Source organism: Struthio camelus, chromosome 39 (assembly GCF_040807025.1).
Source record: "Struthio camelus isolate bStrCam1 chromosome 39, bStrCam1.hap1, whole genome shotgun sequence".
Classification (NCBI taxonomy): Eukaryota; Metazoa; Chordata; class Aves; order Struthioniformes; family Struthionidae; genus Struthio; species Struthio camelus.
Genome location: NC_090980.1, coordinates 416,295 through 443,477, shown reverse-complemented (window position 1 = coordinate 443,477; position 27,183 = coordinate 416,295). Strand labels below are relative to the sequence as shown.

The window sequence follows — 27,183 nt, the reverse complement described above, 5'->3', positions numbered from 1 at the left end:
TTCACACTACAGGACAGCTGCTTCTGCACCTGCAAAAAAAAAAAAAACGGAGGGGGAAAAGACACGTCAGTTACAAAACACTAAACAAAACCACCCCGACAACATAACATACCAGCCCACCATCCACAGCAGCTGCACACACTCGTCACCGACCTTCTCTACAATCGCACCGATGCTACGCCCATCCGGCAGCATACACTACCTCCCTGCACTTACAAGGAAACACCAGCAGTTTTTTGGGACAGCTCTCAGTAACAACATTACCGAGCGCTTCCAAATACCACCCTGCCTAGAAAACCCCGGCCCCGAGCCACGGCTCCGCACCGACATTGGCGATGATTGTCGCCTCGCAGAGTGACCGGGACCGGGGAAAAAAAAACCCAGCCGGGGGAAGCAAAAAAAAAATCCCCCGGCTGGGGTTTTTTTTTTTAAAAATAAAAATGGAAAAAATTGTACTTGCTAACTACAGCCTGTAAGAACAAAAGGTGCATACAAGGTTAGACACATTCCATACCAACAACCACCCAACATCCACACGACTGCCCACTCAGTCCCACCACAGGCACCCTGCCTCCCTGCGCTACATGGCAAACGGCACCAGTTTTTAGGACCGCTCACAGAAACAGCATTACCGAGCGTTTCCACGTACCACCCTGCCTAAAAAAAATCCCAGCCCAACCTGCACAGCAACATTGGCAATGATCAAATCACCTCAGGCAGTGAACAACACCACGGGAAAAAAAAGTCAGGGGAAAAAAAAAAAATCACCCACCTGGGGGTTTCCATTAACAAAAAAAAAACTCTAAATGCTAAGTACAATCAGAAAACAAACCAAACACATGCATACAGACTTAGATACACTCAATACCAAACCCAACCAACAACCACACAATTACCCACACCCTCCCACCGCAGCCATTCCTCACCTCTACTAACACAGCCGATTTCCACCCATTTAAAAGGGAACGCTGCACTGCCGTGAACAGGCTCCCACCAAAAACACCATTCCTATCCATCAATAAATAAACATACAAACAATAAAACTATGCTTTGCCTTACAGTTTCACTCTCACAGAAACCCTAACAAGGTCCCAGGGAGACAGTACTTAGCACAGCCCACACCCTCTGCTACACCCACAGGCGAGGCAGCTCCAGCTCCACACACAAAGACAAACACACAGACACAACAACAATCACAGCACAAACAACACTCTTGGCCAGAAAGCCCTACAACGACACATCCCTGCAGCTCACGGGCACGGGAGAAGCCCATAATGGCAAGCAGCTGGCAAAGCCAGGACCGTGAACACACAAGAGGCCAGCCAGAAAGATCCAAGGCTGAAACCACACAGGGAAGACGACCCTGAAAGGATGCCACGAAGGCGAGGAAGAGCGGCCGCGGAAGGCGAGGAAGAGCGGCCGCGGAAGGCGAGGAAGAGCGGCCGCGGAAGGCGAGGAAGAGCGGCCGCGGAAGGCGAGGAAGAGCGGCCGCGGAAGGCGAGGAAGAGCATCGCCGCAAAGATGAGCGGCCGCGGAAGGCGAGGAAGAGCATCGCCGCAAAGATGAGCGGCCGCGGAAGGCGAGGAAGAGCATCGCCGCAAAGATGAGCGGCCGCGGAAGGCGAGGAAGAGCATCGCCGCAAAGATGAGCGGCCGCGGAAGGCGAGGAAGAGCATCGCCGCAAAGATGAGCGGCCGCGGAAGGCGAGGAAGAGCGGCCGCAGAAGGCGAGGAAGAGCATCGCCGCAAAGATGAGCGGCCGCGGAAGGCGAGGAAGAGCATCGCCGCAAAGATGAGCGGCCGCGGAAGGCGAGGAAGAGCATCGCCGCAAAGATGAGCGGCCGCGGAAGGCGAGGAAGAGCATCGCCGCAAAGATGAGCGGCCGCGGAAGGCGAGGAAGAGCGGCCGCGGAAGGCGAGGAGCATCACCACAAAGATGAACGGCCGCGGAAGGCGAGCAGTATCGCCACAGAGATGAGCGGCCGCAGACAGCTACGATGCAAATTCAGCGCAACACACCGACCCTTTGGGTGGGCGGCACACAAGGAGACACCGTCCCTCGACGCAACGTTGAGCACTCAGGCCACTCAAGAGCCTGCGGATGCCTAACACCCTAGCCCTGCAAAGTTTACACCGTGCTCCACAATCACACAGGACAAGAGCAACGTCAAGACCTCAGCAAAACACAGGACACCTACAACACACACAGAACACAGCACACAACAACACAGACACAGGCTAGAGCTGCCTGGCCTACCACACCCACCTCTCCCTCTGCCTCACACGCAGCACCCACCCTCAGGAGGCCTCCACACGACACTGATTGTCCACACACACACACCCACACACAGCCCAAGACACACCAACACCCTTGGCCCCCTCCACTTAGCTTGGGCGCTGCCGTGCGTCACCGTCCATCCTCAACAGCCAGCCTCGATGCCAGGCACGCCCTCTCTGATCTTCCTTCAGTCGCAAACCTTCGCCCTCACCACCTGCCAAAACAGACCACAAACCATCACCTGCATGCCACACACCTCCAGCCTCTTCCCCAAAAAACACCCTCCTCCAAAACACCACGGTCCCTCTGCTCACCTGCAACACGTTCCTTCCAAACTCAGAGATCCTGCCCAGCACTAGGACACCCACAGCACCTGGGAAAAACAACACAAAAGTCACTCTTCCGCCAGGCGGCACCCAACAGCCCTACTACAAAGGACTCACCATTCTACTGCATCTCAGATCCTCAGCCATCCCAGAAAAGGCCCCCCACAGCACCTGAAAAAAAGCACAACAGAACACATCACCAAAAGGCAGCCTGACACCACCCAACCACAAAATAAAGCTCTCAACAACAAGCTGCCCCCTCTCACCTGCTCAGCCTCCGCCTCAGCGCTCGGCTCCTCCACGCCACAACTGCATCCTACACCTGCAAAGTCAGAGACAATACCACACCTTGAGGGGATGGCCACAAAACCGCAGCCCGTCCACACCCACCCCTTGCTCCCACACCTTCACCTGTGCCGCTCACCCTTCCCCACTGTCAGGCTACAGGAGGCCGCGCCAAGCTCTGCCACGCACCTGCAAAACCAGAACACCACTGGGCAACAGGCACAGCACCAACAACACAACAGCCCCGCTCTACGCTCTGCTCCATCTCTCACACCAACACTCACCTGGCCGGGCTCCTCCTGGGCACAAACAACCCGCTTGCCTCACAGCTTCCCACCTACAAACACAAAACAAACATTGTTCAGGGAACCGCTGCCCAAGACACCCTCCTGCAAACAGCACTCACGAGCTCACCTCCTTAGTGCACATCTCGGTCTTCCTCCGTCTCCCTCGGGCACCCACAACACTGCTCTGCATCTGCAAAAGCAACACAAACTGCAGCACCCAAAGGCAGACCTATCCCCATTCCACTCCCCTTCACCACTCCACGCTGCACACTGCCATCGCTGAAACCCACAGGCAAGGCACCTCCAGCCCCAAACAAACAGGCACACACACAAACAGCACACACAAACACAGAGGAAAGCCCTAGGCACAAAAAACAGTTCTCACGCATAAGACCCTGCCGGGCACAAAGCCCGACGAGACCACAACCCTGCGGCTTTCAGGCTCAGGAGAAGCCTAGGAAAGGCTCAAACACCAGGGCCTGTGACAGAAAGGGGCCGGCAAAGCCAGGACTGTGGATGCACAAGAGGCTGGCCAGAAAAACCCAAGGCCATGATCACACAGGGAAGAAAACCCTGAAAGGGAGCGCCGCCGCCAAAAGAAGCGCCGCCGCCAAAAGAAGCGCCGCCGCCAAAAGAAGCGCCGCCGCCAAAAGAAGCGCCGCCGCAGAGCGGCCACAGATAGCTACGATGCAAATCCGACGCAACAAAATACCCCTTTTTGCAGGCAGCACAGCAGGAGATGATTCCTTCCCACAATGCTCAAGACACAGGCCACTCAAAAGCCTGCAGATGCCTACCACACCAGTGCTTTTAAGTCAGCACTGTGCTCCATGAGCACAAAGGACAAGAGCAACATCAAGACCTAAGCAAAACACAGGACACCTACAACACACAACATACAGCACACATCACCACAGACAGGTTGGAGATGCCCAGCCTCTAGCACAACCCCACAGCCTCGACCTCAAAAACACTCATCCTAAAGAGCACTCAACACTGCACTGATTGTCAGCAAACACATACACACAAACCCCCAAGACATGCCAACACCCTTGACCCCCCTCCACTTAGCTTGGACACTGCTGTGCATCACCATCCAGCCTCAAGAACCAGCCTCAATGCCAGGCAAGTCCTCTCTGATCTTCCTTCAGTCACAAACCTTCGCCATCGTCACCTGCCAAAACACAAGTGGTCACCTGCACACCAGATGGCTCCAGCCTCTTCCCCAAAAACACCCTCCTCCCAAACACCACACTCCCTCTCCTCACCTGCAATGCACCCGTTCCAAACTCAGACACCGCAGCTTGGGGGGGGGGGGGACACCCCCCCAACACCTGGGAAAACCAACACAACAAAGTTACTCTGTGGCCAGACAGCACCCAACAGCCCTATGACTACTGACACGCTGCTCCGCTCACCTCCAATCCTCAGCCATCCTGGAGGGGGCCCACACAGCACCTGAGAAAGCAAGGGAAAGAACATCACCCACAGGCAGCCCGACACCACCCCACCACACAATAAAGCTCTCAATGACAAGCTGCTCTTCACACCTGCTCAGCCTCTGCCTCAGCACCCACCTTCTCCATGCCACAACTCCATCCAACACCTAAAGAAAAAAAAAAACCACGTCAGCAGGGGACGTGCACAAAACCACAGTCCACCCACACCAATCCTTGGCTCCCACACCTTTACCTGCGCTGCTCACCTGTCCCCGTGCTGAGCTCCGCCACGCACCTCCCAAACCAGAACAGCACCGGGCCGTGCGGACAGCGCCGTCAGCACAACAGCCACACTATGCTCCACTTCATCTCTCAGACCAACACTCACCTGGCCGCACTCCTCCTAGGCACAAACAACCCACCTGGCACATTGCTTCCCACCTACAAACACAAAACAAAAATGGTTCAGAGAACTGCTGCCCAAGACACCCTCCTGCCAACAACACTCAGTCACCTGCTGCACACAGGCCCCATTCCTCCTCCCTCTCCCTCAGGCACCCACAACACTGCTCTGCATCTGCAAAAAACAAAGTGCAGCACCCACAAGCTCACCAATCCCCATTCCACTCCATCACTGCTCCACTCTGCACACCACCATTGCTGAAACAGACAGGCAAGGCACCTCCACCCCAAACAAACAGGCACACACACAAGCAGCAGACACAAACAAACAGGCACACACACAAGCAGCAGACACAAACAAACAGGCACACACACAAGCAGCAGACACAAACACAGAGCAAAGCCCTAGGCAGAAAAAAAAATGCTTCTCACGCATAGGACCCTGCTGGCCACAAAGCCCTACGATGCCACAACTGTGTGGCTCAGAGGCTTGGGAAAAGCCCAGGAAAGTCAAACACCACGGTCCGTGACAGAAAGCGGCCACCAAAGCCAGGACCATTGATGCACAAGAGGCTGGCCAGAATAACCCAAGGCTGAAACCACACAGGGAAGAAAACCCTGAAAGCATGCGCGGAAGGCGAACGAAGAGCGGCCGCGGAAGGCGAACGAAGAGCGGCCGCGGAAGGCGAACGAAGAGCGGCCGCGGAAGGCGAACGAAGAGCGGCCGCGGAAGGCGAACGAAGAGCGGCCGCGGAAGGCGAACGAAGAGCGGCCGCGGAAGGCGAACGAAGAGCGGCCGCGGAAGGCGAACGAAGAGCGGCCGCGGAAGGCGAACGAAGAGCGGCCGCGGACAGCTACGATGCTAACTCAGTGCCACACACCGACCCTTTGGGTGGGCGGCACACAAGGAGACACCATCCCTCGACACAACGCTGAGCGCTCGGGCCACTCAATAGCCCGAGGATGCCTAACACCCTAGCCCTGCAAAGTTTACACCGTGTTCCACAATCACACAGGACAAGAGCAACATCAAAACCTCAGCAAAACACAGGACACCTACAACACACACGGAACACAGCACACAACAACACAGACGCAGGCTGGAGCTGCCTGGCCTACCACACCCACCTCTGCCTCTACCTCACACACAGCACCCACCCCGGGGAGGCCTCCGCACTACACTGATTGGCAACACATGCGCACACACACACCCCCACACTGCCCAAGACACACCAACACCCTTGGCCCCCTCCACTTAGCTTGGGCACTGCTGTGCGTCACCGTCCATCCTCAAGAGCCAGCCTCGATGCCAGCCACGTCCTATCTGATCTTCCTTCACTCACAGACCTTCACCCTCTTCACCTGCCAAAACAGAGCACGAGCCATCACCTGCATGCCACACACCTCCAGCCTCTTCCCCAAAAAACACCCCCCTCCAAAACAACACGGTCCCTCCGCTCACCTGAAATGTCTGCTCCAAACTCAGAGATCATGCCCAGCACTAGGACGCCCACAGCACCTGGGAAAAACAACACAAAGTTACTCTTCTGCCAGGCAGCACCCAACAGCCCTACTACAAATGGCACACTGTGCCACTCACCTCAAATCCTCAGCCGTCCTGGAAGAGACTCCCCACAGCACCTGAAAAAAACACAACAAAAGACATTACCAAGAGGCAGCCCGACACCACCCCACCACACAATAAAAGCTCTCAACAACAAGCTGCCCCTCTCACCTCCTCTGCCTCCATCTCAGCACTCACCTTCTCCACGCCACAACTGCATCCTACACCTGCAGGACCAGAGAAAATACCACACCTTGAGGGGATGTTTGCAAAACCACAGCGCGTCCACACCCACCCTTTGCTCCCACACCTTCACCTGCGCCGCTCGCCCGTCCCCATCGGCGCACTAAGGGACGCCACGCCGAGCTCGGCCACGCACCAGAACAGCCCTGGGCGACGGGCGCATCATCAACAACACAACAGCCCCACTCTACGCTCTGCTCCATCTCGCAGACCGACTCCCACCTGGCCAGGCTCCTCCTGGGCACAAACCACCCACTTGCCTCATGGCTTCCCACCTACAAACACAACCCAGTGATGACACAAGTCATCAAATCCCTGCCCAAGACACTCTCCTGCCAACAACACTCACACGCTCACCTGCTTTGCACAGGCCCCGCTCTTCCTCCGTCTCCCTCGGGCACCCACGACACTGCTCCACATCTGCAAAAAACAGAAAAATGCAGGACCCAAAGCCTGATCAATCATCATCTGCTCCCCATCACCACTCCACTCTACCATGGCTAAAACCCACAGGCAAGGCACCTCCAGCCCCAAACAAACATGCACACACACAAACACAGAGCAAAGCCCTAGGCAGAAAGAACAATTCTCATGCATAAGACCCTGCTGGCTACAAAGCCCTACAACAGCACAACCGTGCACCTCAGAGGCTCAGGAGAAGCCTAGGAAAGAGTCAAATGCCACAAGCTGTGACAGCAAGGGGCCAGCAAAGCCAGGACTACAGAAGCACAAGAGGCTGGCCAAAAGGACCCAAGGCTGTGACCATGCAGGCAAGAAAACCCTGAAAGGATGCCACAAAGACGAGCGAAGAGCGGCCGCCGCCGAAGACGAGCGAAGAGCGGCCGCCGCCGAAGACGAGCGAAGAGCGGCCGCCGCCGAAGACGAGCGAAGAGCGGCCGCCGCCGAAGACGAGCGAAGAGCGGCCGCCGCCGAAGACGAGCGAAGAGCGGCCGCCGCCGAAGACGAGCGAAGAGCGGCCGCCGCCGAAGACGAGCGAAGAGCGGCCGCCGCCGAAGACGAGCGAAGAGCGGCCGCCGCCGAAGACGAGCGAAGAGCGGCCGCCGCCGAAGACGAGCGAAGAGCGGCCGCCGCCGAAGACGAGCGAAGAGCGGCCGCCGCCGAAGACGAGCGAAGAGCGGCCGCCGCCGAAGACGAGCGAAGAGCGGCCGCCGCCGAAGACGAGCGAAGAGCGGCCGCCGCCGAAGACGAGCGAAGAGCGGCCGCCGCCGAAGACGAGCGAAGAGCGGCCGCCGCCGAAGACGAGCGAAGAGCGGCCGCCGCCGAAGACGAGCGAAGAGCGGCCGACAAGCGCTCAAACATCACCGCAAAGATGGCCAGCCACAGACACCTACAATGCAAATTCAGTGCAACCACCAGCCCCTCTCACAGGCAGCACAGGAGGAGGCACCATCCACTGGCACAATGCTGAACGCTCGGGCCACTCAAAAGCCTCCGGATGCCTACCGTGCTACTGATGCAACATCTGTGCCATGCTCCACGAGCACAAAGAACAAGAGCAACATCAAGACCTGAGCAAAACACAGGACACCTACAACACACACAGAACACAACAACACAGATACAGGCTGGAGCTGCCAGGCCTAGCACACCCCCCGCTGCCTCTACCGCACGCACAGCACCCACCCTCAGGAGGCCTCCACACTACACCGATTGGCACACACCCCACACAGCCCAAAACACACCAACACCCTTGACCCCCCTCCACTTAGCTTGGGCACTGCTGTCCATCGCCATGCGTCCTCAAGAGCCAGCCTCGACACCAGGCACGTCCTCTCAGATCTTCCTTCAGTCACAAACCTTCCCCTTTCTCACCTGCCAAAACAGAGCGCGAGCCGGCACCCGCGTGCCCCACGGCTCCGGCCTCTCCCCCCAAAAACACCCTCTTCCCAAACACCACACTCCCTCTCCTCACCTGCGACGCACCCGGTCCAAACTCAGACACCGCAGCTTGGGGGGAGGGGGAAGGGGGATACCCCCCCCCCAGCACCTGGGAAAACCAACGCAACAAAGTCACTCTGTGGCCAGACAGCACCCAACAGCCCTACGACTACTGACACGCTGCTCCCCTCACCTCCAATCCTCGGCCCTTCCGGAAGAGGCCCGCACAGCACCTGAAAAAGCAAAGCAAAGGACATCGCCCAGAGGCAGCCCGACACCACCCTGCCGCACCGTAAAGCTCTCCGCCGCAAGCTGCCCCTCGCACCTGCTCAGCCTCCCTCTCGGCGCTCGGCTTCTCTATGCCACGACTTCATGCAAAGCCTAAGAAAAAAACACAGAGCCGTCCCGCTGCTCTTACGTTCGTGAATGGCCTTTGCTTCCCCAACTGTAGGAATAAGTCTTCTGGGATCGCTTTACAGCCTCGAATGCTGTTACTAGCTGAGGTGATTCCAGAGCACTGCTCCTGCAGGAGATCCAAAGCAGAATGAGCTGGGGAGGGAGAGACCCCCGGTTTATGTAACCCTAGGCCCCACCCACTGCCCTACCCACAAGCCCTTCGGAGGGGAGGGGCAAACCAATGGCTGCCATAAATACACAGGGCTGCGCAGAAGAGACTCTCTTTCTTCTGCTCAGTATCTAGACTGGAGGGCACAGACAGGATAAAAAAACCTCTTCTATGAAACAGAACATCTCTTTTGCTACTAAGGCTTCAAATAGCCCATCCACGATATCAAGAGGTACGTTGTTAAGCTTCTTTCCGCTCTAACTAGTATAAGCCTTTGCATTACATGCTAGACATGGGTTCTGCTTAGACTTAGAAAGAAATTACAATGTTCCACCTAGTCTATAAAGGGAACGTGATACTGCAGCGCTCTAATTGGTTCTGGTCTGCATAGAATACAGCTGTTCTGGCAGGGCAGTATTTCCTGTAGGGCAAAGCAGGATATTAAAATGAACTCCTGGAACAAGATCTCTTCTGTTATAGAAATACTTCTGAAGAAGAATGTTTCCTGTATAGTACCTAGAACAATTAGAAAAAGGGGGCAGCAGACAGAATGGCTAGGTACCCAGGAGAATGCTATCTCTGCATCGCTAACTGGAGGACTGACGCGGGCAGACCTCGGGACGGCTCCCGAGGGCGCGAGAGGGACGCTAAGAGGGCTGAAAGACGGACACGGGGCTCTGGGGCACAACAAAGAACAGTCCGGAATAAAATAAAGGGGCTCCTCAGAGGTCCGCAGGACCGACAGAAGTCTGTGTGACACACCAAAGCTCTACAGAGCAATCTAGACCGGACATTTCTAATGGAAGCTAGATAACAATAAAAACAAGCCAGTAGAGAACAACTAGAGCCTCTTCGAGCGGCGCAGGGGAAAAAGGAGGGTGCTGAGACCACTAGATGATGAACAGAGAACACTGGGGCATAAGAAAAGCCTCAGCAGCAGATCTGAGGACATTATAAACATTCTAAAGGATCGAGAGAGTCAAAAGACAGCTCTAGGGAAAAAGGAAAAATAAACAGAGGAGTCCAGAGTGCACTAGAGGGGTACTAAAGGGCCTAGGGAGCCGAGAGAGGTCTGTGGGGGAAGATAAAAGGGCAAGAGAGGGGGCCAAAGCAAAACTGAGAGCTGCTAAAGGGGCTGGAGGGCCAATACGGGACTCCTGGAGGCAAGAAAATGCTCTGGACGTTTTCTGAAGGCACTAAAGGGCTCTTAAAGCAGTCTCAAGAGCCCAGAAAAAAACTCCTAGGCAATAAGACCAGCTCAAGAGGGGTTCTGGGGCTACTAGACTGTTCCTAAGGGGCCTCGAGGACCAGAGGACAGCTCTGCAGAACAAGGAAAGCCAAAAGAGTGGTCCAGAGAACAGTAGAGGAGGCTCTAAAGAGGCTTATATGACCAGAACACAGCTCCAGGGAACAAGGACAACCTCAGGAGGGCTTCTGGAGCTCCTAGACAGTTCCTTGGGGGTCTGGAGGGCCAGAAGACAGCTCTGGGGAACAAGGAAGGCCAAAAGAGTGCTCGAGGGCGCCCTAGAAGGGTCCTAAGCGTTCTGGAGGGCCGACAGAGGACTCTGCAGCACCCTCTGGGCCAAAAGAGGTGTCCAGAGCTGAGATTTCCTCAGGGAAGCAGCAGGCAAAAGAAAGCCTCTGGGGCCCAATGTTGGCCAAAAGAGGCTCCCAGAGCAGACTAGAGGGTTGCTAGGAGGGCTGGAGGGCCAAAGGAGGGCTCCAGGATAAAACCGAGGCCTCCAGAGGACTTTGGAAGGGACTAGAGAGGGACTAAAGGGGCTGCAGGGCCAGAAGACACCTCTGAGGCACAAAGGGGGCTAAAAGAATAGCCCAGTGCGCTAGACTCTGCCTCTTACCTCTGAGAAGCTGGCCTTTGCTTTCATTCCACAGGCACTTATCAGCTGTTGTGTAGTCTTGGCAGACAACCTGGGAATCACTGCCTAGGCGATTATGAGCTGCGACGCCACCTGCTCAGAACAGTCCTCAGGAAGTCATGCAGGTTCATAACCTGAAGGCCAAAAAGCAAATCTCTCTCAAGGACAGCTTTTATTTCATCATAGGAGCGTTTTTTTCCCCCCTCTCTTCTCTACTGTACTGTCTCTAACAACACACCTTCCTCATCACTGTTTTCCCCTACTACTTCTACTCCTCTCAGTCTCCCCTGCATCTTAGTCCTCTGCAGCACCTTTTTCTCATTTACATGATAGGGTCCTATACCAGGCAGCTGAGACACCCTGGCCTAGTTTTTAGCCGCACACGCCTCGTGATCTGGCCAACATCTCCAACAGTGCAGAGGACAGCAAGGAGGGTGGATCCGAAACATAGCGGACCCGGGCGCTGAGCGACACAGAAGCAGCACCAAGGCATCAAAGAGATCCCATATTTGTAATGAAAATACATACAGCTCTAGGTCCTTAGAGGCAACTGGGGGTTCTCTGTACCTGTGCCCAGGACTCCTGCAGGCTCTTTCGACCCAGTTAGAGGTACGTTAACACAGCGACCTTGGGAGGCAGTAACACAGTGTCTCTGGGGCTGTTCCAGGGTGTCTCAGACTCTTTTAGGATCCTTGGACAGAAACAGTGCTGGTGGCAGTTCCTTGAAGACTTTTCCTTGTGCTGCAAAACAGGACGGCTCTGCGCTGTCCCCTCCCAGCGCCGCTGCTCCTCATAGCTGCTGCCTAACTGGCCCCAATCCTGAGCAAAGTTATGACTCCTGGGAGCCGGCACAGCCCCTCACGCTCTCCCTGCCCTCCCTAGGGCCAACAAGGACAGCTCCAGACCCTGAGGACAACCCCACCTGGTCATATCAGAGATGGAAAACACTTCCTGCCCTGTACCAAGGAAAGACAGGGCAACTCCACTGTCCTCGATGACCTATGGGGACTCTCTCGTGAGCGACATGCATCCAGTAAGGATCAAACAGGCACCTGGGACTGCAGCTCCTGCTATGCCACAGAGCACAACATGGCCAGCTGGTGGGAAACCGGCTGACAGAGAATTGCACTTCTAGCCTCCTCTAAAGGTACAAGACAGTCCCCGAGAAGACCAGTATGGGAAAGCAACACCTCCCAGCATGCCCTACAGATTAAAATGGCTGCCCAGAAGCTCAATACCAGAGCACTACAACTCCCAGGATGCTGTGCCCGGAAGCCCCGTGCCGGAAGACTCCCGCTCCCGGCATGCCGCGCGAAACAATATGGCTGCCCGGAAGCCCCGTGCCGGAAGACTCCCGCTCCCGGCATGCCGCGCGAAACAATATGGCTGCCCGGAAGCCCCGTGCCGGAAGACTCCCGCTCCCGGCATGCCGCGCGAAACAATATGGCTGCCCGGAAGCCCCGTGCCGGAAGACTCCCGCTCCCGGCATGCCGCGCGAAACAATATGGCTGCCCGGAAGCCCCGTGCCGGAAGACTCCCGCTCCCGGCATGCCGCGCGAAACAATATGGCTGCCCGGAAGCCCCGTGCCGGAAGACTCCCGCTCCCGGCATGCCGCGCGAAACAATATGGCTGCCCGGAAGCCCCGTGCCGGAAGACTCCCGCTCCCGGCATGCCGCGCGAAACAATATGGCTGCCCGGAAGCCCCGTGCCGGAAGACTCCCGCTCCCGGCATGCCGCGCGAAACAATATGGCTGCCCGGAAGCCCCGTGCCGGAAGACTCCTGCTCCCGGCATGCCGCGCGAAACAATATGGCTACCCGGAAGTGCCGTGTCGGAAGACTCCCGCTCCCGGCATGCCGCGGGCCGCTGCGCTCGGTGAGGTTTGACCCTGTGGTGATTCCGTTCCGTCCCAACCACCGCCCCCCCACCCCTGCGCGACCCGGAAGCCGCCGCGGAGCCCAGCGCAGCGATCCCCAGCACCGGCCTGAGGCTCCCCCGACACCGCCGCGACCGGCCCCGGGTCCGCGCCCCCGCTGCCCCCGCCCCCACCACGTCTTCCCCTGGGATCCCTCCCCCCCCCCGGAAACGGTCCCCCCCACCGCGCTATTCCGACCGCGCAGTAAACCACCAGCCCCGCCTTTCTCGCCCCCCCCCCCCCCCCAGCCCCGGCGCGCTCCCTTTCTCCCCCCCCCCCAGCCCCGACCTACCCCCTTCCCCCCGCCCCACCACAGCCCCAGCGCCCCCCCCGTCCCCACCACCTCCCCGGCCCCGGTGCTCCGCTCGTCCCCACCGTCCCGGTGCACCGCCATCCCCCCCCCCGGTGCGGTTTCCCCCGGCCCGGGGCGCCCCGGTTGTGCCGCGTTGCCCAGGACGCTCCCGTCCGCCGGGACCCCCGAGCGCGGACCCCCCCTGGGCCCGCTCACCTCCCCCGCGGTGCGGCCGCAGCGCCGGTCCCGGCGGGCGGTGCTCAGCGGCGGCTCCGTTGTCCCAGACCGGCCCCTGCGCGAGCTTCCTCCCGACTGCGGCCCCAGCCCCGGCGCGTGCCTGCCGCGGCCATCGGTGCCCCCAGCCCCACCTGGGGCTTGGTCCAGCCCCGGGGCCCACAGCTGCAGCCCCTCCGGAACCAGGGGGAGGGAATTGCCCTCAGCCCCATCAGGCACAGCTGGGGCTGCCAGGGCAGCAGAGACACTCCAGCTCCTCAGGTGCTGGCTGAAAGCTCAAGGGAGAGCCCTGGGGGTACAGAGAGGAAAAGGGAGTATTCAGGGGACGAGAGGAAAAATGGAGAGCTCGGGCTCAACAAAAATTAAAAAAGACAATTATCAGGCGATGAGCAAACAGAGTGACTCTGGGGGCACCAAAAGGCAAAGGCAGGGCCCTGGGGCACACCAAAAAGCACCCAGAAAGCTCCTGGACAGGGGAGAAAGCTCAGCAGAGACCTTTGTGGCGTGCTGCAAAACGAACACAGGGCCCCAGGGCACACCAAAAGGCACGCAGAGGGTTGGGGGCACCACAAAACGTGAATTGAGGGGTCCTGAGGGCATCAGAGGGCAAACGCAGGGCTCTGGGCAAACCAAAATTCAAGTGAAGGGCCTTAGTGCACACTGAAGAGGCCAGAAGGCACGTCAGAGGGCTCAATGTGCCTGACGGGAAGGTGCCTGCAGGCTCCCCGTCCCCACAGAAACTCCATCTCCCAGCACCAGGCACACAGGCCCCAGCCCCAGACACGGGAGGGACATCACAGGGTGCTGAGAGAAAACCCAGGAGCAGTCTGGGGACCTCACACAGCCCTGGGGGGCCCTGGCTGCCCCCAGGGTGATGGGAAACACCACCAAGAGCCCCGAGGGTCCAGGCAACGCAAGGGAAATTCCCCGTAGCCCTGTGAACAGCACTGGGGTCCCTGGGAACCGCAGGGACCCCCAAGTACAAGGGACGCGGGGACCAGCTCCCAACCCCAGACGCAACGTGCAGCCTCCTCCCCGGGCATTGTTTTTAGCCAAAGTGACAGCAGGAACCACAGATATGAGTGCAAAGAATAAAGCAACTGTTTATTGTTTTACTGCACAGAAGCAACACCTGGGAGAGAGTCTGCCATGGAGCTCGGTGCCAGCATGCTTCTCCTTACCCTGTGACACCTGAAGAGTCGTCACCGCACCAGCGTTCGTCGGTCCGTGGGGAAGGCTCAGCTCCTGCTGCTGCCCTTGACGCGGCAGGTGTCTGAGTGGCCGACAGCCCATCCCCTCGGCTTTTCCCTTCAGGGATAGGATTCAGCTCTGACAGGTGAGAGGATCTTTGATCTCTGATCCTGCCCATCTGATCACTTCTGCCCTACCCCAGACTAGAGCCCTGCAAGACACTTTCACAGCTCTCACCTCACCCGTCACATCACCGCTCTCAGTGCGATGGGCCTGCACCGTACCAATCCAGACCTCAGGTCATTGCACAGAGCTGAACGCTGGGTACAGAGGAAAATTACAAACCCCAAAGAAGGGTTTGCAGCCTGCTGCTCAGGCTTCAGGGCTTTCAGTTTATTACCTAAGGATTCAGCCCTTGTCATTTATCAGTAAGGCGTAAACCCTGAACCCTGAGTGACAAACTGCAAATCTTGGAACCCGAATGGTTGCTGAGACTTTACAATTTATGGATGAGGTTGGATTTTAGATCCTGTACCCTGATCCCTAAGTGAGCAAACTGTAAATGCTGACCGATAAAGACTGAGCCCCATACAATAAAGTAATAAACCATAACCCCTGAGTAACAGACCCTGAACAACAAACTAAACAATAAACCTTAAAACTCCAAACCCTCAGCTTTAAGCAAGAAACACCAAAGCACACATAAGCGTGAGAACAGTAAAGAGAAGCCAAAGAGTTTTTACTCACAGCTTAAGAAGTTTCCCCTTCATTTAGAAGTGCAGCAGAACAGGAAGACACGCACCAGAATCATGTTGCAGTTGCTGTTTATAGGCTTGGTTTTAGCCACCGTCAGCACGTGCAAGACTCGCTCCACGGGACTGCACTAAGCTGCACTTCCACTGAACCCACCTGAAACATTGCAAGCGCTAACTCATCTCCATTACCGACAATTAATATTTTTGGTCTCCTCAGCTCCATGGGCAAACATCCACAGCCAGTGACAGCAGTAAGCACCAGGGCACAACCGCCTTCCACCTCCCAGCCCTGCACACACACAGTGCAGCCCCAGGACTTAGCTGCGTCCACGCTGCAAGTCAGAGCTCGTCCTCCACGGCCAGCCGCAGATCTCTGCGGAGCTCCCAGCTGTGACGCCGCTCCTTCGACTGCCAGACTATGCTTCAGCACCTGCAAAGAAGCCAGAACAGTTACTGAGAGGCCAGGCAACTGCACAGCCCTCCTAGAACTACTCCCTAGTCCAAGGCCCATAATTATTCCCCCAATTATGACTGACCCTCTACGCTGCTTCAGTCACCCTCTCAGGCTCCATTTCATTGCAAGGATGTCACAGCAGCCCTCACGTACAGTCAGGCTCGCTCGGGCGCTCGGCCACCTCCAGCCTTCGGTAGATGGTCCTCCTCAGGGAAACTATGCCGCTGACGGACACTCTCAGAAAGCACTGACCAGCCAAGGCAGGACAAAAACTAAGGCCTCCAAAAACTCCAAACTCTGGAGAGACTGAGCTGATGGGAAACTGATTCTGGCCTGGACAATGACAGAAGGAGGATTTTGCTTCACTTGCTCAGGCCGCCTGGCACGCGGCCCAAGTCAGACAGACCGTGCTGGAAAGCCCTGTGACGCGACGGCGTGCCAGAAAGCAGAGTCGAGCGCAGGATCCTGGAAGAGGAGCAGAGCAAGGCTGATGTAGGGAAGACACCAGTTTGCATAAAGTCAGAAAACTGGGCTCGATGCCAGCAACGCGATCACAACTCAAGCTGCACCCCGCGGCAGCCCTGTCTGCGCACGGGCAGACAAGACGCAGTAACTCCAGACTGACCAGTAGGATGGACAACAGCAGCTCCAGACTGCCCTATCATGAGCACCTGTCCTAACACCTGAGTACTCGAAGCCTCTGCTGATCTCTGCCTCTGTGACACCTTCCCCAGGAGCTTCTTCACTGTCTACCACATCCTCCACAGCATCTTTGGCCCAGTAGTGCTCCCCCACTGCGCATCCACAGCTCCGTGCCCCCGCACGTAGAGTATCTGCAGAGGTGTCTGACATGACCCGAACCAGGCAGATTGATGAGACTCTCTAGTCACAGCGGATCATCTCTGCTGAGCGCCAACCGCCTTGACACAAGCCACACCAGACAAAACTCAAAGGAATGATGGGACAGAGGGACAGGGAGCAGAAGAAAAGAGGGATAGAAAGCTTGGCAGATAGAGAGAGAAAGAAAGAAAGAGAAGGATGGAACCCTGGCCCCAGGGTCAGGGCCCTAGACAAAGGAATAGAAAGAGAGGGATAGAGGGCCAGACAGATGGATGGAGGGCTGGACAGAGGACCAGGGAGCAGGAGAGAAAAAGAGGGATGTGGAGGTGGACAGAAAAATAAAGAGAGGAAAGGAGGGAAGGAGAAGCAGACAGAGGGACCGGGAGTAAAAGAGAAGGGTGGAGAACCAGACAGAGGAATGGAGACTGAAAGAGAAGGACAGGGAGCCAGTCAGAGCCACGAGAAGAAAAGGGGAAGGATGAAGAGCCAGCCAGAAAGGTAGAAAAAGAAGGAGGGGAAGTCAGACAGATGAGATGGAAAACAGGGATAGGGAGGCAAATAGATGGATGGGGAGCTGAACAGAGGGATGGAAATAGAAAGAGAAGACTGGAGAGGTCAGACGTAGGCCTGGAAAGGTACAGAGAGACAGACGAGCGGCAGAGAGAGCCGGACAGAGGGACGGCAAGATGGTAGTGGGATCAGGAGAGGATGATGGTGAGTTGGATAGAGTGATAGGGAGCCAGTCAGAGGGAAGTAGATAGTGACAGAAGCATGGAAAGAGTACAAGCGGGATGGGGAGTTGGGCAGAGGAACGAGTAGCTAAACAAAGCGATGGGGTACCGGACAAAACTACGGGGAAAGAAAGAGAAAGATGGAGAGCTGGACAGAGGGACAGCGAGTCGAACCGGATGGATCCAGACAGCTCAGAACAGCCCTTGACATGCTCCAGCCCCACTCATCTGCTGAGCACGCAGAGCTCTCTGCACGCTGTTTTCCCCAAGTCCTGCTTGTGGTCCTGCTTACCCGTATCCCTACACCTCCAGAGTGTCTGTGTCTGCAAGAGCGAGGGTGCACGCACGGGCCCAGACTGAGGCGGACCCTTGCGTTCAGTCATGGTCTTTTACTATTCCTTGTGCATTAGCCCCTTTCAGACCTTCATATGCACACGCTTAACCCCTAAATTCTCTCAGCCCTTAAGAACTTCTGTACTCATAGCACCTAGTTTTTCCACACACTCAAATCTTCCTTGTTCTTCCCTGTCTCGTTTGAAAACCCTCCCCAACCCTCCTGTACTCACATGCTTCCTTGAAACAGCATCACCGAAATCAACAAAATGGGTTGAGCTGCTCCTCTTCAAGTTGCTGGCCCTTGGAACGTTATCCTGCAAATGAATCAAACCACCAAGGTCACTGGGAGGTTCTCATTTTAGAGCCGTCTCCCCTCTCCCAGCTTTCATTATGATTCCCTAACCTGGGCAAATGCAGATACTCCTTTAAGCATTGTAACAGTTTTTATTCTGGGGTCCCAAGTTACTGTTACTACATTAAGCAACAAAGCAAGGCAAAGACAGGTGGGGTCACAGGTTACCCATCTAGCCACAAAAATTCTTATTTTAGGCCTCACTGGTTATTCCAGGTGAACAGACCAAAATAAAGGTCCAAACAGGCAGGTGAGGCTTCACACAGACCTTGTGGCCCTGCTAGCACCCGCAATGCCATAGTGACTGGGCTGCCAGTCGCTATTCCCCCTCTCCTTTGCCGGTCCGTGAATTGTGGCTTATTACTCACAGGTCCGGTAAGGACGCTGCCAACTTTCCTACGGCCGAAGGCGCCTCATCAGGACCGGGCAGAGGACGCGTCCGCTGGCGTTTGGATTCTCCTGGCCGCTCTTGACCTGCGATAACTTACAGAGGTCTGAGGGGGGTAAGCCTGTAATTCTTCACGGCAGCATATAGTCGTTCCCCGATGTTCTGAATGCCTAGGATTAACACAATTTATAAACACAAAAATACTACCGCTATAGTAGTAGCCATATGCAGAACGAGCCATAGGCATCAGCACCTACAGCTCAAGGCTAGCAACCCCTCCCAGGCGACGTTCTTCTGGCAGGCTGTGCGTCTGAACTCCTCCGTCTTGCCTAAGAGTCTCAGTTGGGACAGGATAACTGTCAGCCAGCGCTTGCTGATAGAGGCATGGTAAAATCCATCACCCTACAAAAGTATAAAGCAAAGCAAAAAAGCTGAAAGCTCTGCAGAAAATCATAAGAAACTAAAGTTGTTTTTAAGCACAAAAGCAGATCTAATACATACACAAGCAACATAAATAATAACATGCAAGCCACAAATACCACTTCCCGCAACCCCCCTTTTGGAAGGATACGCTGCTGTCTGTTCATTTGCCATCATACGGTACAGGGAAAACTGTCTGGAAACATTACATACAGCAGTTAGAGCTAAGTTATGAGACAGGTAGGCACGTTACCTACACTATCTTCACATTACATTTATTCTGGTTCAGTATTACCATACTGTCCAGTATCCTTTCTCAAACCCTTGTGTACACATGCTTAACCCACAATTCTCTCAATCTTTAACTGCATGGAAGGATGAAAGCATTTAATTTGCTTGCTTCTGTTTCAAACCTATTACCTTTTTGCTACATCTCCTAGATTCCTCCTATAAGTGGACACTTGTCTCAAAGGTGATGACCAAAGCGAACAAGTGGATTGCGAAGTCTAGGCTGCTTCTCTTCAAGATGTCCTCCTTCGGTGGACTGCCCTGCCAAACAAAGCAAAAGGACTGATGAGGCCAGGAGGGTATCAGATTTTTGGACCACTTCTCCAAGGCTTTCAGGGTGATTGACATAACCGCTGCTCTTCACATTACTCAAAGCTACATTCATCTACCTCTTAGGACTAACCTGTTTCTATTTTAAGAGGGGGATCTGTGGGTGGTTTAATGGCTTTGGGGGAACTGGTTGCGGGAAGGGTGGGAATCTGCAGGGCCTTCAGGGCAGGGGTGCCATCCCAGATGTGTACTGAGTGCATAGCGGTGCTGCATGTCAGCTTTGCAGGGGGAGCCACCGGTCTGGCACCCCACCAGAGGGGAGGAGGAGGAGGGATCTACGAGCTTGTAGGGAATGCCAGAAGAGGCAGCAGGGCACCAAGGGCCCCATATGCCAGAAGAGCTGCGAAGGACCCCACGTCCCCGACAAGAAGAGGCATCAGGCTGCTGTGCCACTTCCAGAGACATCCAGACTCCTGTGCAGCAGCATACAAGTGCTTAGGGAGATGTCAGAGGCAACGGAGGACCCATTGACACATACTGGACTGGGGAACCCCATGGCTTTGGGGCAGCAAAGGGCCAGGAGGGTGCAAGGCTTAGTGAGGCTCAACAAGGGTTTTAGCAGTTGGTGCCCGGGTTGGCTGGTGCCCAGCGCCCGCCCCGGCCGCGCCGGGGAGGAGCCGGGGCCCTGAGGGCGACACACGGCAAAGGGGCGGTCAAACCCGCGCTCCGAGCCGACCCCGCCCGAGCCCCTCCCCAAACCTCGCCCCGCACCTCCGCCTCCACGCAGCGACGGCCCCAGCGGCAGGAGACCGCCCGACGCCCGCAGCGACCCGAAGCGACGCGCTCGCCTCACCGGGGCCCCCGGATCCTCGACTCCAGGGGGCCTCGGCCCTCATCCGCCGCCGCCTCCCTCCCTGTTCGCCGCCATGCTGCTCCCGGGAGCCGCGCATGCGCCAGCCGCGAACGGAGCGCGGCAGCGGCAGGAGCTTGGCTCTCAAGCACCGCGCATGCGCTGGCTCCGAACGGCGAGGGAGAGCAGTGCCTCTATTTCGACAGCAGAGGGCAGTAGAGAGCAGGCCAGAAACACTGCGCATGCGCTTCCCCGGGTGCAGTGCCGCTTTTGTTTTTCAAAATCCGGGGGCAGCAATGAGCACGACGGAACCACTGCAGAACTGTGCGCAACAGAGCTGCAGTACTGGTTTCTAGACCCCCCGAGGGTAGCAGTGAGCACGGGGAACCACATGCGATTGGGACCCCCCCCCCGACCGCATGCAGTAACGCTACTTCGAAAACTTGGCGGGGGGGGGGGCGCGGCGCAGCAGGGAGCCATGTAAAACACGGCGCATAAGCAGGCTTTTGGTGCAGAACCGCTGTGCCGGCACGCGAGGGCAGCAGAGAGCAGGAGAGAGGCACTGCGCATGCGCGCCCCCGGGTGCAGTGCCGCCGTTTCGACAGCAGAGGACGGTGAGGAGCAGGAGAGAGGCACTGCGCATGCGCGCCCCCGGGTGCAGTGCCGCCGTTTCGACAGCAGAGGACGGTGAGGAGCAGGAGAGAGGCACTGCGCATGCGCGCCCCCGGGTGCAGAGGGAAGGCCAGCTCGGCACCGGCCCGTACGAGCCGTCGAGCCCGGCGCGGGATCCTACGAGCCCATGAGGCCTGGCGCGAGGCCGTATGGGCCCACAGGGCCTGGCACAGTCCTGGACGAGTGCATAGGGCCTGGTGCGGGCCCCTACGAGCCTAACAAGCTCGGCACAGGTCTGTAACAGCCCATAAGAGCCCCGTGCGGGTCAGTACAAGCTTGGCACAAGCCCATACGAGCCGAGCCCCTCAAGCCTGATACAGGCACAAACAATCCCGTAGGGCCTGGGGCAGGTCCCGATGAGCCTGTAAAGCTCTATGTAGGCCCATATGAGCCGGTGGAGTCGCATTTCGACCCGTACAAGCCCACAGAGCCCAGCACGGACCCATAGGAACCTGTACAGCCCCCTATGAGCCTGCATGAGCCCATAGAGCCCCGTGCAGACCCGTACAAACCCGTAAGACCCAGCCCAGACCCATACAAGCCCAAAGGCTGTTAAACGGCCACCCCTGCCTACCCCCTGCACTCCTTGGACACCTGCTGCCCTACCACACATGGGACTGTTAAATGGTTGCTCTCTCTCCCCATTATGTGACCATGAGACAGCTGTTAAATGACTGCTCCCCCCATCCCCAGCACCTAGTAAACAGCTGCCCTTCCTGCCATCCCCCCCCTCCAAGGAAATGAGGGCTACTGCCCTGATCTGTCACCATGGAGGGCCAATTGCTCTTGCCGACCTTCAGCCTGGCTGGAGAGAGAACCCTGCAGGTAAATGGCAGCTGCCCCTCCCCCCACCCTTGTGTCACCTCCTCAGGACACCACTGCTCCTTGGCCACCAACACAAATTCACTACATGAGTTCTGGCTGCAGCACTGCTCTGCCTTCCCCCTCTCTGCAGCTGTGGTTAGGTGCTTCCCTCCCAGACACAGTGCAGGATTAATTAAGTTTGCAAAGCACCACAGAGCCCCTCAGTGGTGCTCCAGACGGCAGACTGGCAGTCAAGCGCTCCTAAGGCTCTGGGAGCCTTAGGGCACAGGGCAAGCAAAGCCCCAGCTACAGCCGAGGTGACAACTTCCCTCTAAATCCTGCTTTGAGCTTAAAAATAACCCCCGGTGCCAGTGTTTCTCCTGCATTTGTCCTCCAGCAGTGGCATTTCTTTGGAAGTCACAGCAGTGTTAAGCTGCCAGCAACAAGAAATGAGGGAAGGAGAGTGAGTTTGGAGCGTTGGATGCACCAGCCATTCACCGTGCCGACAGGAACCTTCACATACCCCCCAGGATCATGGACCTGGCAGGCACAGAGCTAGCCGCATATGCTTCCTCCGTGCCCCCTCCTCATCCTTGCCCCGCAAGGCCTTTTGGGTGCGAGCACTGGCTTTTTGCTGCCCAAAAGCCTTGCTTTTCCAAGCAGCACCTGGAAGACACCAGCTCTGCATCCCAGCCCTGGACCAGATCAAGCTGAAAACCAGGAGGCTCCAATTTACTGCTCTCAGCCCAAATTTCAAGCTCAGCAGCGGGCGACCGCCAGCCACAGTGGGAAGGGGGACGAAGAAAGACAACACAGTAGCACCGCACATGGGTCGGGCTCATTTTTATTAGGCAAAGTCCATCTTAATGCTTCTTGCTGGCAGCTGCCACCTGCAAGAGAGAGAGCCATGAATCTCGGGGAGGTCACAGAGAGCGCCTTTGCCACGGCATTTTTTTTGTAATGCTGGGGCAAGCGTCGTTACCTGCCCAGCGATCCTGTCCAAGTCTCGCTGCCCCTGAGGTGTAAGTTTGCGGCCTCTAGAAAACAACAATAAATAAATAAATAAATAAAGTGATAAGCCCAGTACCACGGGGCGAAACCTGCTGTCCCATGGCCCCACTCACCCGTCCTGGTCCTTCTCTACCATCTTGAGCCCCTCGAGGGCCTGCAGCACGCGGCGGGCCACGCTCTTGGAGCCGCGGCTGAAGTGGCTAGGCATGACACCATTGCGCTGCCGGCCTCCGTAGATCTTGGTCATGGAACCCACACCAGCGCCGCCGCGCAGGTAGAGGTGCCGGGCTGTGGAGGCTGCGGGCGGCTGGTGAGGGGGGGGCGCCGAGGGGGGAGCCCCCGAGTCGCCCCTCCTTCCCCACCACCACTACACTCACCAGCCCGCGTGTAGAACCAGTTCTCATCGTAGGGTGCCAGCTCCTTGTGCTTGGCCAGCTTCACCGTGTCCACCCACTCGGGCACCTTCAGCTTCCCGGACCTGCGGGCGAGACGAGCCACAACCGGAGCCGTCACGGCTGCCACTGTGGGGCACTGGGAACCTCCACTCCCCGGCCCCCGCACTCACTTCTTGAGGAAGGCGGCCAGCGCCCGCACGAACTCCTGCTGGTTCACGTCCTTCACCGTCACCCCCGGCATCTGCGGAGCACAACGGCGGCCTCAGCCCCGCCGCGGCCTGGCCCCGCCGGCACCGGCAGCGACCGCCCAGGCCAGGCCGAGCTAGGCCGCGAGCAACCCCCCTTCCCCAGCCTCGAGCTCCGCCCGGCCCCGGCCACCCGCCCGCCGCCCCTCGGGCGCGGCCCGACGCGCGCTGCCGGCCGCGGTTCGCCTCCCCCGGCCCCGGGCCCCCCGCGCCCGCCGCCCGGCGCCGACCTCGCTGTCGCCTCCGCTCGCGGCTGCGCTGGGAAAGAGACGGTGCGGGGCTGCCCAGGGCAAGACACAGGGCTCGGGGTCTCGCGAGAGCCGCTCCGCCAATCCGCGCCCGCGGCACTTCCGCGCGGCCAGTCAGCGCGCAGAGGGGGCGGGGCGAGGCGCTGCCGGGGCGGAAGTGAGGGGCGCGGCTTGGCGCGGCCGCGCGGGGGCGCCAGAGCGCCGGCACTCGGGCGGCCGTCCCGCCTCCGCGTGATGTCACGGCTCCGGGCTCGCGCCGCACCGCGTTGCCATGACATCACAGCGCCTCGCGCGCCTAGCCACGGCCACACACGGCGCCATGGCTGTGATGTCATCACCGTTCAGTGACATCACAGCAGCGAGATATGATGTCCCAATGCCCACCCTGCATGGTGGCCCAACCGCGGCCCAGTGCAGGTGCCCGCCTGTGACATCGCGAGGCCCTCGCGGAGTCACATTCACCCGTGACGTCACATGGCCCATCCGGGAAGGAGGGCGCACTCCCATCTTGCTCCTGGCCCCACATGGAGCAACTCAGATAAGGAAATGGATCAGTGCAAGTGGTGGTTAGTTGTCAAGTCAGTCTCTGAAAAAGGAAATTAAGGAAAATGCCCTTGCCTGGGGGGTAGTGCCAAACCCCCCATGCTTACACTGGTTCTGCCCCCCCCCCGTGCTTGCAATGGCTCTGCCCACGCCACTCCCTCCCCCGGCCTCTCGATGGTTCCACCCCCCCCCCCCTTCTAGCAGTTGGTTGAGTCTGGGGCGCACGGGGCACGTCGCGCTCGTCGCTGATTGGCTGCTGCCCGTGGAGCGCGGGAAAGGAGCGGCCCCTCAGTGTGGAAGTGCCTGCGCCGAAAAGGGCGGGAAGAGCCTCGCCGCTTCCGATTGGGCGCCTGCCAGGAGGCCGAATGAAAGCCAGGTCGCCATTGGCCACGGGGCTGAAGGACAGCTGAAAGAAGTCGTGCGGTTGGCTGGCGGGCGTTTCTGTCAGGAGACAGAAAGGCCGTGGCGGCCGCGGGATAGCGGCATCGCCTCTGCTGGTGCAGGCAGGAGCGGTTCACGGTGCGTATCGGTGGGCGGCGGAGGGACGCCCGTGCCACGTTCATGAGGTGGGAGTAGCCCGGCCGGCTGCCGCTGCGGCTCCGCTGCTGCCAAGGTTAGGCACTTGCCACCGTCGGAAGCCGGCCTGACACCTGCCCGGCCCCGTGCTCCAAGGAGGAGGTGGCTGAGGCCCCCAGGGTGCTAAGCACCTCACTAGCCACCCTAGAGCTGTCAGCTTCTGCCCCACCACCACTGCGAGGACGAGGGCCCCCACTAAAGCCTCTTCCAGCCAGTGGCAGCTACAAGGCTTCCTACATGCAGGTTTTGGGGTGATTCTGTATGCTTTGGGGGGCAGGGTGGCCATAGCAGTTGGGAGTGGAAGCTTCTGGGAGCCCCCTCTGGGGGAGGGGGGGAGCATGTGCAAAACCATGCTCTGATTGGCTGCACACTTGGGGTGCCAGGCCCCCATTGGCTGAGCGGTTGCCAGGGGAACCCCTGAGTGGGGAAACCCTCGTGCCCTGGCTGCCATGCGAGGTGCAATGTGTTTTGTCACCCTGCCTGCCGCTGAGAGGCTTCGAGGGGGACGGCAGGGGCCACTGTCACTATGCTGTGGCCTCCCCGCTCCTTCTGGTGCTGCTGAGCAGATGGCTGGGCCCAGGGTGGCATATACCAGATACTGCCCGGCGCACAGCACAGCTGCCCTGCTGCCCTGTTGGCCAGCGCCATCACCACTGACCCCTGTGCTGTCCTTGTCCCTGTTTCAGCCCAGGCGGGAGCCTGACGAATGCTCCTCCCCCGGTGCTGCAGGGCTGCAAGGTTGTTCAGTGCCGACGTGGCCGGCATCGATCCACTGCCACAGCCGGAGCGGAGGAGAGGAGCTGCAGCGGGGCCCTGGAGAGTGGCATTACCTCATCAGCCTCACTAATGGCCAGCCAGCGCTAAGGAAGGTGACCCTGAGGTGGGCGGGGGGTGGGGAGTGGCGCAGCCCCTTTGTGGGCCTGGAGTGTGGGGCCCCAGCCCTGGGTGGCCTGTGGCTTTTGGGTGTCCCCTAGGTCTGCTGTTGCCCCCCCCCCCATCGTGGGGCCAGTGTCACTGTGTCCCCATGGAGTGGGGGGTGGGGTTCTCAGTGTCCCCCCAGGACTGAGGCCACCGTTCCCCTGTTGGGCCAGGCATCATAGTATTTCCATGGGGCTTGGGTCACTGTATCCCCATGGGGTGGGAGGAGGTCACAGCTTCTCCAAGGTCTGATGTCACCGTGTCCCCATGGGGCAGAGGATGACAGTGCCCCCAGGACCAGGGCCACCACATCCCCTGCATGGAGACAGTCTCCTCCCTGGTACCTAGAGGGGGGCTCCCTCCCCCAGCTGCCAGTCCCGCCCCCAGGCTGCTGGCCCTGTCCACTGAGCTGCCCCCAGGCTGCTGGCTCCACCTCCAGGCTGCTGGCCCCACCTCCTGAGCTGCCCCAGGCTGCCAGCACCATCAGCTCCCCACAGCTCTGCCACTGCCCCGACATGGCCCCTACTGCCCTGCCACAGCCACACAGTGTCCCCGTGGCATCCCCGCCGCAGCCCTGCATCCCCACAGCGTCCCTGCAGCATCCCCGGGGCTCCGTGGTGTCCCTGCAGCATCCCCATACCAGCCGCACAGTGTCCCCGTGGCATCCCCGTGCCAGCCCTGTGGTGTCCCTGTGTCCCCACAGCATCCCTCTGGCGCTCCTGTGGCCCTGTGCCCCCCATGCAGTGTTCCTGTGGCCTGTTGGTGTACCTGTGGTGTCCCTGTGACTCCATGGTGGTCCCATACCAGCTGCACAGTGGCCCTATGGTGTCCCCGTTACCCCACAACATCCCTGTGTCCCATCAACACCCCCCACCACCACCCCCACAGCGTCCCTGCGCCCCCCTGGCATCCCTTCACCAGCCCCATGGCATCCCTGTGCCCTGATGGCAGCCCTATGGCGCCCTTGGGGGCCCTCTGCCCACCCCAGGAGGCCCCACTGACACCCCAGGGTGGCCCACAGTGCGGGGGGGCGGGGGGGGGGACATGGACACAGGTGTGGCAGCTCCAAGACCTTTAATGGGGTGTGGCCAGATGTGGCCCCAACCCCTGGCCCCACCCACTCATAGCACCTCCCTTCTCTCCCCCACAGAGCCACAGCCAATGGCAGTGCAGCCCACCATGCTGTCTGACGAGCCTGCCATCCCATTGGCTGAAGCCCGCTCTCCCAGCCCCCACTGCAGGGGCAGAACATTCTGTGTTGGGGGGGGGGGAACACAGGCAACGAGCACATCA

The 27,183-nt window shown here is 58.4% G+C and overlaps 2 protein-coding genes and 3 long non-coding RNA genes across 13 annotated transcripts in view; 2 read left to right on the top strand and 3 right to left on the bottom strand.

Annotated features, from left to right (window-relative positions):
• The window catches only part of LOC138064002 (uncharacterized), an 8,933-nt gene extending 102 nt beyond the window's left edge, over positions 1-8,831 (bottom strand). Inside the window, exons 1-18 of one of the 9 annotated variants that reach the window (XR_011137208.1) lie at positions 8,755-8,831; positions 8,548-8,654; positions 7,179-7,241; positions 6,777-6,805; positions 6,615-6,655; positions 6,477-6,533; positions 4,879-6,376; positions 4,724-4,779; positions 4,592-4,631; positions 4,442-4,507; positions 3,301-4,347; positions 3,171-3,223; positions 3,013-3,075; positions 2,868-2,923; positions 2,719-2,772; positions 2,590-2,648; positions 927-2,489; positions 1-29 (exon numbers count right to left, since the gene is read on the bottom strand). The exon at positions 1-29 is cut by the window's left edge and continues 102 nt beyond it. This is a non-coding gene — a long non-coding RNA (uncharacterized lncRNA). Of the gene's footprint in view, positions 30-926; positions 2,490-2,589; positions 2,649-2,718; positions 2,773-2,867; positions 2,924-3,012; positions 3,224-3,300; positions 4,370-4,441; positions 4,508-4,591; positions 4,632-4,723; positions 4,780-4,878; positions 6,377-6,476; positions 6,534-6,614; positions 6,656-6,776; positions 6,806-7,178; positions 7,697-8,547; positions 8,655-8,754 lie in introns of those variants that run through there. The other 8 variants (XR_011137205.1, XR_011137204.1, XR_011137206.1 and 5 more) reach the window with 8 other exon arrangements.
• Positions 8,832-12,798, bottom strand: LOC138064003 (uncharacterized). Its single transcript, XR_011137213.1, has 5 exons — positions 12,085-12,798; positions 11,730-11,903; positions 11,145-11,296; positions 9,046-9,243; positions 8,832-8,953 (listed from the first exon to the last, which is right to left on the bottom strand). It is a non-coding gene; the product is annotated as an uncharacterized lncRNA (long non-coding RNA).
• A 95-nt stretch (positions 12,799-12,893) lies between these two features.
• Positions 12,894-20,322, top strand: LOC104141365 (uncharacterized). Its single transcript, XM_068924249.1, has 4 exons — positions 12,894-13,864; positions 14,727-14,939; positions 18,633-18,765; positions 19,511-20,322. Exons 1-2 carry the CDS (start codon positions 12,894-12,896, stop codon positions 14,878-14,880), a joined length of 1,125 nt encoding a protein of 374 aa, XP_068780350.1. The 3' UTR covers positions 14,881-14,939; positions 18,633-18,765; positions 19,511-20,322.
• Positions 20,323-22,782: 2,460 nt separating this feature from the next.
• RPS19 (ribosomal protein S19) lies at positions 22,783-23,983 on the bottom strand. Its single transcript, XM_068924233.1, has 6 exons — positions 23,836-23,983; positions 23,531-23,601; positions 23,343-23,443; positions 23,079-23,262; positions 22,937-22,991; positions 22,783-22,844 (listed from the first exon to the last, which is right to left on the bottom strand). Exons 2-6 carry the CDS (start codon positions 23,599-23,601, stop codon positions 22,818-22,820), a joined length of 438 nt encoding a protein of 145 aa, XP_068780334.1. The 5' UTR covers positions 23,836-23,983; the 3' UTR covers positions 22,783-22,817.
• Positions 23,984-24,833: 850 nt separating this feature from the next.
• LOC138064005 (uncharacterized) lies at positions 24,834-27,119 on the top strand. Its single transcript, XR_011137214.1, has 3 exons — positions 24,834-24,915; positions 25,702-25,852; positions 27,041-27,119. It is a non-coding gene; the product is annotated as an uncharacterized lncRNA (long non-coding RNA).
• Positions 27,120-27,183: the final 64 nt, after the last annotated feature.